This window comes from Vombatus ursinus, unplaced genomic scaffold (genome assembly GCF_900497805.2).
Source record: "Vombatus ursinus unplaced genomic scaffold, bare-nosed wombat genome assembly UNPS02014874.1, whole genome shotgun sequence".
In the NCBI taxonomy this organism is placed as follows: domain Eukaryota; kingdom Metazoa; phylum Chordata; class Mammalia; order Diprotodontia; family Vombatidae; genus Vombatus; species Vombatus ursinus.
Genome location: NW_020954652.1, coordinates 14,977,847 through 14,990,383, shown reverse-complemented (window position 1 = coordinate 14,990,383; position 12,537 = coordinate 14,977,847). Strand labels below are relative to the sequence as shown.

The following is a 12,537-nucleotide window of genomic DNA, read 5'->3' as shown; positions in this document are numbered from 1 at the left end:
TTAGAAAAGGATAATGTGTGTGTATTTCAAGAAGTAAATGTCTTGAATCCTGGAGAGTCCATGATAAAATATTTGGAAGAAGATTACTGTTATCCAATAGAATGCTTGGAAGAAAAGGATAACAGTACAGGCTATCATGCCATGAATATTTCTGTAGTGAATTGTTCAAAACAATGTGAAATGGTAAGAATTCTGTGAAATAGTAATATTCTACTTTTATATGCCATTTAAAAGATTTTCAAAGTGCTTTTCATGACATTATCTTATTTGATGGCACCCAGATGGAATCTCAGGATGTAATTTGCAGTTGTTTGAAATAGTGACTGTTTTAGAGGTTAAAGGTTTTTGATTGACTGGAGTTTCAGCAATTAAAATAGACAATTATTTTTTGTATGATAGACCTCAAATTTTCACTGTCTGCTATATGGTCATATGTGTAAAAGGTGAGCCTCTGGACTTCATAAAGCTTAATTTTCTGTAGACCCTCAGGGCATTTGAGAGGCTGGATGCACCATTATTGACAGATACAAAGGTTGACACTGAAACCATCCCTAATAGCACCACTTAATCACTATTTGAATTAATTTGATGCAACCTTGGCAATGTCTACCTGCCACGGGAAAGTATGTAATCATGAGAGGGTAGGATTAGATGCTGTCTAAGGTCTCTGATTCTTACATTTTATCATTCTATATTGGAAAAATACTTATCTGAACCGGTTAATTTTATTTGTTTTAAAGGGGGTAGCAGTGATAGATCTGGATTATTGTGAATAATGAATCTTCTGAAGTAGTCACATTGTTAAAAATTGCACTGTATGATTTTATTAGGCTGGAGTCAATGACCATACTTTACATAAACACAACTTTGAATAGTGCAAATTAAAATATATGCAATCACTTCACAGGGTTCATTATTCACACTAGTTGGTACCTGGCTGTGTGTGCTTTTTTAAATGTTCTCATGGCTTATTTGATATTCACTTAAATGTTTTATTATTTTACACAGCACCAAGTATATGTTCCTTCTACCAGCGATTATGATTGTTGTGGTACCTGCAAGAATGTGTCCTGTAGTTTCAAGGTTGAAAATGAAACATTTATATATGAGGTATCAAGCTTTCTACTAATAAAGATATATGGGATTTATGTAGATATTGGGAACATATTAGGAAGAAGCATCTTGTTATTATAGATGTCTGAATATCAAAGATGTGTACTATTCTACTGTCTACCTTCTTATCAAAATTCAATAATATTTGAGACATGGATGAAATCTGGAACAAGAATTCCTAAAAGGTTTTTCTTTTTTGTGTGTGTGTAGTGACCCCTAAAGGGTTCTCATAGTCCTTGTATGGGACATATCCTAAATAAAAGAAAATCAATATTCGGAACTCATGGCAGAGTGGGAGATCAACTAGTAGAATGAAAACTCCATGAGCGTAAGGAATATAATTTTTTTGTCTTAGCAACTTCTGTATCTATCCCAGTGTCTTGCACTCAGTAGGTGCTTAATAAATACTTGTTGAATTGAATTGGCTAGCATTCTGGACTTGGAATCATGAAGACTTGATTTAAAATGTTCCCTTTTACATTTGCTAGCTGTATGACCATGGACCAATCATGTAATCTCTCTGAGTCTCAGAACTGATCATGAGAGTTAAGATATGTGTATGTACATCTGTAGTTTGTTGGTGGTTATTGACGTGTCCAGAAATCAGATTACCATCACAGTTGCAATGCCTGTCTAAGATAAAACAGTTTAGAATGTTCATTATTTAATATGGCATAGAGTTGAATGAAAATGTAAGCTTTACAATTTGGGAAAGAGTTTTGGTTTTGTGGAGAAGTTGAAGGAATAGAAAGGACAGTATATATGTCACACCCAAGAACAGTGAACTTTCCACAAAACAATTAATGAATTTATCGGTGACAATATATTTTAATTTGGGCTTTGGGGGCTTTGATATCATGTTTCACTTCTTTTTTAGACATTTTTTTATTTTTTTATTTTTTAGTAATTTATTTTGATTTATCAACAATCACTTCCATATGCTTTTGAGTTTAAATTTTTTCTCCCCTTTCCTCCACACCACCCTCCCCAAGACGGCACACAATCTGACGTAGGCTATACATATACATTCCTATTAAACATATTTTCACATTAGTGATGTTGTAAGTAAGAATTAGAACCAATAGGAGGAACCACCACAAAGAGCAAACAAAACTCAACAGAAGAGAAAAAAAATAGCAAACAGTATGTTTCAATCTGCATTCAAATTCCATAGTTCTTTCTTTGGATGTGGATAGCATTTTCCATCATGAGGCCTTTGGAGATGTCTTAGATCCTTGTATTGCTGGGAAGGGATAAGTTGATCAATATTAGTCATCACACAACATGGCTGTTATTGTGTACAACATTCTCTTGGTTCTGCTCACTTCACTCAGCATCAGACTATACAAGTCTTTCCAGGTTTTTTATGTTTCACTTCTTGCAAAGTTAATTGTGATGGTATGTCCAGATTATTTTTTTAAAGTTACATTTTGTCATTTACCCATTCAGATTTATTGAGGAAGAGCTTATTGCCCCCTGACTTTTTTATTTCCTTTTTAGTTTTACATTTCATATTTGTAGTTTTGGTTACATTTAAAGCTATATTTATGGAATATAACTTTTTGTGATTTATAATGCATTAAAGGATATTGAAAAATAGAATAGCATTGAGGACCAATGAAACTACAGTGATATTTTCTATTTAAAAAGTCTCTTGATTTTGATTTGATTCTTCACCAACTAGGAAAGGAAATACAACCATTCCCTTTGAAAAGTACACTAATTTGAGTTATTTAACTAATGTTATCACTTTTTGTTTTCCAGGAAGGAAGTTCATGGGTATTTAACTGCAGTTCATATGAGTGTATAAAGACAGATACAGGGGCAGTGATTCTGGGCTACAGTGTTGTCTGCCCCCCTTTTAACGAAACTGAATGCAAAAAGGTTTGTGCTTAATTTAAAACTATTAAAATTCAATATTTGTTATTATTAAGGAAACACATGTCAGTATATTTTGCAGGGTCATATTTTAGGTTATGGTTAATTAAATATTTCCATTCAACATTCACACATAAATTCGAGAAACATTTGGACGTCAGTATCAAGGCTTACATGAATTTCAGAGATAATCTAGTCCAAATCCCTTATTTTATAAAACAAAATGTGTTATTTTACCTAGTATTTTTTCCAGAATCTCCCTTTTTTCTAAAGTGGAGGAATTATAAGTTTTCTTAAGACCTATTGCAAGTTTTCCTTTTTAGATTATTGTGTATTGGCCACACTCCATCTGAGTGTTTAGATGATTATTTCCTTTTTTTTTCCTCCCCTAGAATGAAGGTATTATAACAATAACAAATGAAGGCTGCTGCAAGATCTGTAAGTGATAAAATATTGCATGGCATATTAATTTAGTTTTTGCTAATGACATGTACTGTGATTCTTTTATTAAAATTCAGAGGGGAAAGCTGATATCACCAATTCAAGGCAGTTGAATGATGTATGACACTGTTTGGTTTCACTTGGCCACCAGGTTTGTGACTTAGGGTTTTCTTTCTGGAGTCTAATTAGACTTCTCCAAGTATCATATGGAGGTAGTGCTTGGAGATTTACTAGTCACCTTCATCTGAGGAATTCTGAGAGGAGATGTGGTACGAGTGTTATCTCCATTTCATGGGCAAGCTTACCTCCCCACTGTTCATGTCAGGATGACATATGTCTGCCTCAGCAGGGATTTGCCAACCACTACTAGTCTCTTCTTCCTCTGATCAACACCACCAACCTATTTTCTGGGGGTGACCTCTGGATCCAAATCATCATTCTTTGGAGCATAAGAAGATGCTTCCTTCACAGAGGTTCAAATTCCCCCCCTTTATGGGAAAAACATCATATCTGTTACATGGCTCCAAAGGGTCAGCAATCCTTCTTTTTCTTGACTGTGTAACATTAATCCACATTCCACCCATCTTACCTTCCTTTCCATCTATTCTTATGGAAAACTAATGTACCTTGAGGTCTGTTTGAGTTGATTTATTGCTGTACTGGGTGCTGAGCCACCCAACTGATCACATATCCTTTAGATAATATTTCCTCTCGCCCTTGAGTGTGAGATGAAGCCAACGTTGCTTCTTTATGGAGAATCATCTTTTAATTTGTCTACAGTTCTGTGTGTCTTTTGTTTTCATTTGTATTCAGGTCAACTCAACAAATATTTGCCAAGTGCCTACTATGTGGCCCTGGGAGTATAAAGACAAACATAAGAACTGATCCTTTCCTTGGAGGAACTTACACTGTCCTGGAGAAAACAACATTCAAACAGATGACATGTTTTGTTTCAGTACCAGACAGTCTGAGGAGAGAGGGAGAGTGTTGGTAGATATGGGATCAGAAAAGGCTATGAGTATGATTATATATTTAGAACTAGAAGGACCTTAGAGGACATCTACTCTAATGTCCTCATTTTACAGATGCGGAAACTGGGATTAGAGCTGTTAGATGTATTAATTGCACAAGGTTACACAGGCAATAAATAGCAGAGCTGGGATTTGAACTGGGAGCCTCTGACTCCAGGTACAGAACTCCTTGCATTAGGCTCCCCATTTTTTTCACCCATCAGTCATCATGTCTCCAGCCAGCAGATACAATGATACAACCTTGCTTCTGAGTATGTACTCAAAGCCTTTTCAACTGGGTAGAGTCTTTAAGAACTTTCATTGTGGTGGCATAGCATTTGGGAACCCAGGATGACTTTCAAGCCATAATGAAGCATTGGTATCCTACAAATTCAGTATACTAGAGACACTGTACCAGGGTAAAGAGTAGGAAGGAAAGGACCCAATGAATCTCTTTATGGAACCCATTGAACAGTTTTCTACTTTCATATTGTCTTAAGTTGTCCAATAGAACCAATGTGCTCCAGGATCTCAGGTCTGCTTTGGAACAGGGTTCCTCACCTGAGGCTTAAGATCCTTTAAGAAACATGGATAGATTTCAGAGAAGTCTGTGAACTTTGTTGGTAAAAAATGCATCTTTATTTTCACTAACTGAAATTTAGCATTTCATTCAATTATGGATATTTTAAAAATTATCAGAAAGAGTCCATAGGCTTCACCCAAGCTCCAAAGGGGTCCATGACACAAAAAAGGTTAAAAACTCCTGTCATAGAGTATTGGCTTTTATAAGCAGAGGAACTTAGTGAATGTGTACACTCCACTCCCCTGGGAAGATTAAGCAAAGGCAACAACCATGATGATAACGGCAGCAATTATAAGCATTACTAGCACAAAAATGGCAATGAAACAATAATTATGACAATAACAATAATAATAAACACAGCAACAAATAATACAATAATACTGACAATGATAAACACAAAATGATGAGAACAGTAATAATGATGAAAGCAATAGTAATACCAACAGGAGTGATGGAAACAACAAAATAATGAGAATGACAACTATATCCATAATTACCATGAGAATGGCAACAGTGATGGTGGCTATGACAATAACAAGCAAGACACAATAATGATGGAAATAGCTATAATAACAAGAACAACAATGATGACAACAGCAATCATTAAGAAAACAGCAGTTGTAACAAAGTCAGTAAGAACAAAAATCGACAATAATGGCAACAATAGTAAGGAAACAATCTTGTAAGAGTAATAAAGATGGTGAAAAGAAGAATATTATGTCAACAACAATGACAGCAGCAGCAAAAAGAATGATGACAATAACCAGCATTTATCTATCAATTGAGTTTGCGTATTTCCTTACACATAGATGTATTTTTGAATCTCATAATGACCCAATAAAACATCATTATTCTCAAATTATATATGAGGAAACTGAGACTCAGATGAGTTAAGTGACTTTCCCATCATCTTATAACCAGCAAGTGTCAGAGGTGGGATTTCCTTATCCTCAATCCAAGGCTCTATACATTGGGAACAGAGAACTTCCCATTGTCCTTGAGTTGGGGTGAATCCTATGTTTAGAAGACCTTAGACTTGGGATACCCCTTAGTATGATAGGGACTGTGTTGAATAATCATATTATGGTTGTAGACAGAGGCAATGTAGTAAGGTTGATAAAGACTTAGCCTCAAAGTCAGGAAGAGCTGTGTTCAAGTTCTGACTCTGAAATGAATGGCTCTGGGATCCTAGGCAGATCACACACAGTCTCTCAGTAGCCCAAACAATCCTTCAAGACTGTTAAGTTACAGAGCAGGTGCTGATTTGCGCTGGTAAAGGGAGTATCTTCACCTGGGAGTTCTCTCTACTAATGAAATCGTAACTCAGGTATAGTTACAGACAAAAGTATATTACAGAAAAGGAGCACGTCAATTAGACAAAAATTCTGATTAATTCATGTTCTGATATTGCTTTGATTTATTCATTCTCCTAAGCCATACAAGTCAATGAAAGACTAGGCATCCATACATGTAAATCAAAATTGTTGGTGAAAGCCCTAAGAGACCTATCTCTCTCATTCTCTCTTTGATCCCCTGCCAAGAGCCAGGAACAATAAATAATAAGCTCACAATCCTAAAATAACCTCTAAAGGCTCGATTCCAGCTTAGGTATCGGTGCTAATTACTTGATTGAAGAAATGCTCATTTCTAGAGTTTTCTGTTTGGGAAAGTGCCCAGCCAGCATAGCTTTTACTTTATTCTACTTGCAAATGGATGGTTTTCTTCTTTTTGTAAAGTGCATTTTAAAATATTCTATTATCTACATAATATTAACAGGAGTATAGTAGATTCAGCTGTCCAAGTAATGTTCTTTATTCAAGTTGCAAAAGTATACTTGAAAGGAATACCCAAAATTCTGTCAAAAAAAAGTTAGTCCTGTATATACTTACTTAGAAAGTTGTTTTTGTTTTTTTATGAAGAAGATATATAGGAAAAGATGTAAGTAAAAAAAGTATGTGTATGTGGACACATATGTTTATATATACTATCTGTATATATTTACGTATTTTTTGTATCTATTGCCCCAATTTTTAATTTCCTTTTTTTTGATGAGTCTAGTAGAAAAATATCATCTGAACAATACCAAGGAGAATTTAATTTGGAAAATGATGTCTGTAATTGATTAAAACTACATCTTAAATTCAGAATTCAGTGATTTCAAGGAAAGAATTATTGTATTTAAGAATTTTTTGCTCAAGTATCTGTAAGTAAAAAGCACAATAGAATCATATGCTACTCTTGCTACTGCTTGTGGGAGTGTTTCTAAATGAAAGCTTGTGATATATAGCAGAGACACCTATCTATAATATAGTTTTCCATTGTGGGAGGTGTTATCTTAATAAATAATGTTTTAAAGAGTTATTTGATGCATACAAAGTGAATTAATTACATCTCTGTTACCTTTTCATGGTGGAATTGTTGCAGAAGACCAAATTCTATAACCACAGGATTTTAGGTCTTGACAGTAGGAACACAGAGATCATCTATTCCAACACCCTTATTTTCCAAATGGGAAAACCAAGGTATAAAGAGGTTAAGTAACTTATTACCGATAGTAACCCAGTGGGGCTAGTAACAAAGATGGGAGAAAAAGCCTGTTGCTTCTATTAATTCAGTGAGTGTTTACACCCCTACATGCTGCATTAAGAGCATTTTAAAAAAACTATTTTATTCTTCATTAATAGTGTATTGGATCTGTGAACTCATCACTTGAAGATACTCCTTGTATTGATCTAAATTTCAACCCATCCCATAGATGTGCCCACTCATCCTTTGCACGTTCTTGTCTATGTTCCCTTTAGAGCAGAAGTGTCAGACACATTGCCCACAGGTTGAAGGTAGCTCACAGCACTCCTGAGTACAGCACAAACCAGATTAAAATGTAGTTGGAAAATATTTAACAAAAATAAATAAAAATACTATAAAACAGAAAATATTACATTTTGTAGCTAAGTCAAAATGTGCCCCCCAGAGATCATTATGTATGGGGCTGTGGCCCTTGTTTCTATATGAGTTTGACACCCCTGCTTTAGAGGATATACCCAACTCACTGGGGGCGTATGCCTCCAGTTAGTTTAACCAGTAAAGGTTGCCTGTAAAGCTCTTCGGTTGTCCCCTCCTTTTTAAGGAAGACAATAAGCATTGAGTGTCTATTCTTTGCCAGGGACTGTGGTAAGTATTTTACAAATATCGTCTTATTTGATTCTCATAAGAACTCTGGGAGGTAGGTGTTATTGTATTATTGTTGTCCCTCTTTTCCAATTGAGAAAAGTGAGGCAAACAGAAGTTGCATGACTTGCCCAGAGCCACACAGCTAGTAAGTGTCTGAGGGCAAACTTGAATTCAGCTCTTCCTGACTTCAGGTCTGGCACTCTACCCACTGAGCCACCTATCCATCTCCTTTCTATTATCAGACATTTTTTTAAGGGTATTCCATATATTGTTTCTTCTCATGGGTAAACATTGGAGAGCTTGCACTTGGAGTCAGGAAAACCTACTTTCAAATCGCAGGCACTCATTTTCAACTCCAGGTACTGATTAGCTTAGGCAAATAATTATCTAACCCATCTGGGTGCCAGCATCCTCATCTGTGAAATGAAACCTCTAATATCCCTTCCAAAGCTAAATCTATGATCCTATGATCATTTCTTCTTTGCTCTCTGGATCAGCTGCAACATTTCTCTCATTTCTATTTTAATTGTTTGTAAATTAGTTATCTTGGCTCATATGGTGTCCCTTTTTAACTATAACTCTTCATTCGTTCATATGTAGTTTACCATATTTGATGTGCATCCATTACAACTTAGTGTTGTTGTGTGAAAATTACATTCATAAATATAGAGGCATCAATAAAATGCTAATAGCGATATGGGATTTAGCATTTTGGCTCTTTGGTTGCCTGGCTCTACTTGCCACGGATGTATTATTACATTCATGCATATGCATGCATAATGAATAAGCTTTTATTATGCCCATACCATATCCCAGTCACTGTCCTAAGCAAGGGTGATATAAATACAAATGTGAGACAATCTGTCCTCACCAGGAGTTTAACAGCAGTGGTGTTTAGGTAGAGAAGTGTCTGGATAGACACAAAGTTGATGACTTGATCCAAGGTAGGCAGATCATATGTGTGGCATCATGGAAGATGGCAAGATAGCCTGGGTGAACAGAATGAAGCATGGCCTGATGGTCTGACCAGAGGCCTGGGCCTAGCTGAACTTTGTTCCATCACTTACTATTCAAAGTTGCATGGCCCCAGGGAGGGAGTTTCAAAGGTGAGTGAACTGACTCTACCCTTCTTATAGGATGTTTTCCTGTGATCTAGTCCAGTCTGGAAGTACTGTTCCAGGTGATGAGAAACAGTTATTAGCAGAGTGTATGGCAGTAGATTTAAGGTGCACTACTAGATGGGATGGAAAGGATGGCTTGATGTGTATTTAAATGCATTTGTACTAAACTCAGCATACAACCTTCAATCTTTTAAACCTTATAAAAATGTGTACAACATTCTAGATGGAAGTCACTAAAAGTGTGAAAATATTCTTGTGCATTAGTATAAGAATTACTATGAGATCATTGCCATTAGAATAAGTAGTAAATGAAAATCAATGAACTGATGTGAACAAAGTTTTAAGTGCAGAGAAATTGTTGAAATAAATGTGTCCTATTGTCACAGAGATTCCAATATGATATGTTGAAATAACAAACATTTTCTTTATTTTAATAGGCAGAAGGGAAGAAAGAATGTGCCAGAAAGTAACAGTAAAAACAACCATAAAAAAACAAGATTGCACAAGTCAAAGTCCTGTGAGTATGCAAAATCATTGTTCTTGTTTAACTGGGGACATTCCTTTCCGGGAGACAAAGAGATGTGTAATAATAATAGCTCATATTTTTATGGTTTCTTTGTGAAGTGCTTTTTTTTCATGATAGCTCTAAGGTAGGTAAGCACAAGTTTTGTTATTCACATTTTATAGATGCATAACCTGGGACCCAGATTTTTGAATTAATTTTTTCTTGGTCACAAACTAAGAAGGGGCAGATCCAGGATCCAAATCTATATGCCTTGACTTCAAATCAAGAACTCTCTCCTTTATATTATGTATCCCTGTTTGGAGCCCCAATCTGGGGTTATTCTTCAATCAAAATGATTAATATCTTCTAAGAAAGTGTGTGTGGAAGTGTGAATTATTCTTTGCTGAAATTGACACCAACATCAAACAGAAGCCATAAAGGAGAGTAGAGAAACAGAAATAGAGGGAGGAGAGTGGCAAAGAGAAAAAGGGGGAATGAGAGATTTAGACAGAGACAAAGAGACAGAGAAAGAGAGAGGACCTGGTTTTATGTCTTACTTCTAACACGTACTGTGTATATGACCTTCGGCAAATTGCTTACCCTTGCTGTACCGCCAGGGAAATATTTGAAACTGTTTAAAAGTTGCAAAGAATCATCTGAATTGGTGGAGGGAATTTCCTCACCTGAGAGTTCTCTCTACCTGAGAAATGACAGCTAAGTGATTTTCCTGTCTTGTGGCAATTCTTTTTTAGATAAAAAGAACAAATTCCTTTAACTTTCCCTTACTTTCCAATCATTTACCATTTCGATGCTTGTGTTGAAAGCCCTGTCTTAAGTTTTCCACAGCTTTCATAGGGAGTGGTGTAATTCTGGTTACAACAGATTCATTTGTTGGAGTTCCTATATGCTATAATCCAATTAATTTGTACCCATGTCATACTTGCTTTATCATTTAACATTTTTTCTTACTCATATGTGCCAGTTAGTGTTATTTTACTTGATGTGGGAGTTAATTTTCTTTGACTTACTTATCCTGGTCATGTTTCCTTTTTTTTTTTTTAACTTATTTTCTGGAATCTGCCAGCAGACATAGACATCTGAGAATTGTAATAATTAGTGAAGGGACTGGTGGAAAATGATACCAAGTTGTTCTGACTTTTTAGTGGCTCCAACCAGCCATCAGGGCTAGAGGCAGGCCATTATGAAAGTCTGCCAAGTCTCCTAACCAGTGAGCAGTCATTACATTACCTACCTCCATTAAATACTGGAGTGTTGAACACATCAAGTGGTTATCTTTGAATGGTATTTTAGACATAGCACAATTTAGAGTTATCTCTCATTCTTTTACTAATGGTAAAAATGGAACTTCTCATGGACTCACATTTCTTTTTCCCTCTCTATAACAGATAACCATTGCTTCTTGTGATGGGAATTGCCCATCTGCTACCATCTACAATGTCAATATTGATAGCCATTTCAGATTCTGCAAATGTTGTCGGGAAATTGGAGTGCGGAATGTGAATGTGCCTCTCTACTGTTCAGGAAATGGCTCAGAAGTTATGTATACCATTCAAGAGCCCATGGAATGCTCATGTCAATGGAAATGAACTCTGGATTAAGAACGAACAAACAAACAAAAAAACCCCTCTATACCTTCATAATGACCATTAAAGCTAGTTGTTATTTTCCTATCACTGGAGAGGTTTACACCTTTTTTTCTTTTTTTTACATTTTTTACATTAACAAACTTATCAACCCCCCCACAATTTTATTACTGACTGCAAATATCCTAAGTCACTATAGTAAAATTACTTTTTCCTTTATTTAGTGTATATTTCAGAGTATTGTGCTATTCATTTCAATAAAACTACTTTCCTATGTGATATTGAAATATAATTACGTATACAATTTTAAAAAGCAGTAGCTTCAGATCAATTTTGCTTTGACTAGAACATAATTTGAGGAAACTCTCCATTTCACTTAATTGGAGTTTAGGTCATCTTAAATGAAATTTTATCTTCCATTATATGAACCTGGGAAGCAAAAGCCAGTGTCACTTAATATCCCCAGATCTCTACTTTTTATTCCATTTAGGCACAGTGGGTAAAAATTAGCTTCTAGATTGGTAGATTTAATCAGACTTCACAGACTTACAGAATCATAAGATCATATAATATTAGCACTATAAGGAGCTTTTGAGGTCCCTTAGTTAAATCACTCTTTTTTTTTTGTTGAGAGAGCCTAAATGCCTTTCTCTCTACAGTTACTTTCCATTTGCTCTGTATGTATCTTATATGCATCTTTTTATATATACATATCTCCCCCATGAGAATGTAAGTTCCTTGAGGGCAGGGGTTCTTTTTGCTTTTTTTTTTATTTTCAGCATTTAGCACAATGCCTGGCATGCTGTATGCACTTAATAATAAATGCTTGTCAATTGATTGGGAGATTGACTTGCCCAGTATTACCCAAGTAAGTAGTGACATAGTTTAAGCAGGAACCCAGATCTTTTCTCTTGCATCCCAGGAGTTGCAGTTTCTAATGCACTGCGGAATTAACCCCTGGAGTCTCCATTTGTAAAGAGTTAAAATTATGTATATTTCAGACTGTCAGGTCCAGTGCCTTTGAAAATAACCAATGAAAATCCCACACGTAGAGATAAATACATCTACTAGATACTGGGAAATAGGGTTGGGAAATGCAACCTCAGCAGGC

At 35.6% G+C, this 12,537-nt stretch overlaps 1 protein-coding gene across 1 annotated transcript in view; it reads left to right on the top strand.

Annotated features, from left to right (window-relative positions):
- Positions 1-11,429, top strand: part of OTOGL (otogelin like) — a 183,932-nt gene extending 172,503 nt beyond the window's left edge. Inside the window, exons 53-58 of the mRNA XM_027842532.1 lie at positions 5-183; positions 1,009-1,110; positions 2,878-2,997; positions 3,384-3,429; positions 9,755-9,834; positions 11,229-11,429. Coding sequence (XP_027698333.1) covers positions 5-183; positions 1,009-1,110; positions 2,878-2,997; positions 3,384-3,429; positions 9,755-9,834; positions 11,229-11,429 — 728 coding nt within the window. The remainder of the gene's footprint in view (positions 1-4; positions 184-1,008; positions 1,111-2,877; positions 2,998-3,383; positions 3,430-9,754; positions 9,835-11,228) is intronic.
- The last annotated feature ends 1,108 nt before the right edge of the window (positions 11,430-12,537 follow it).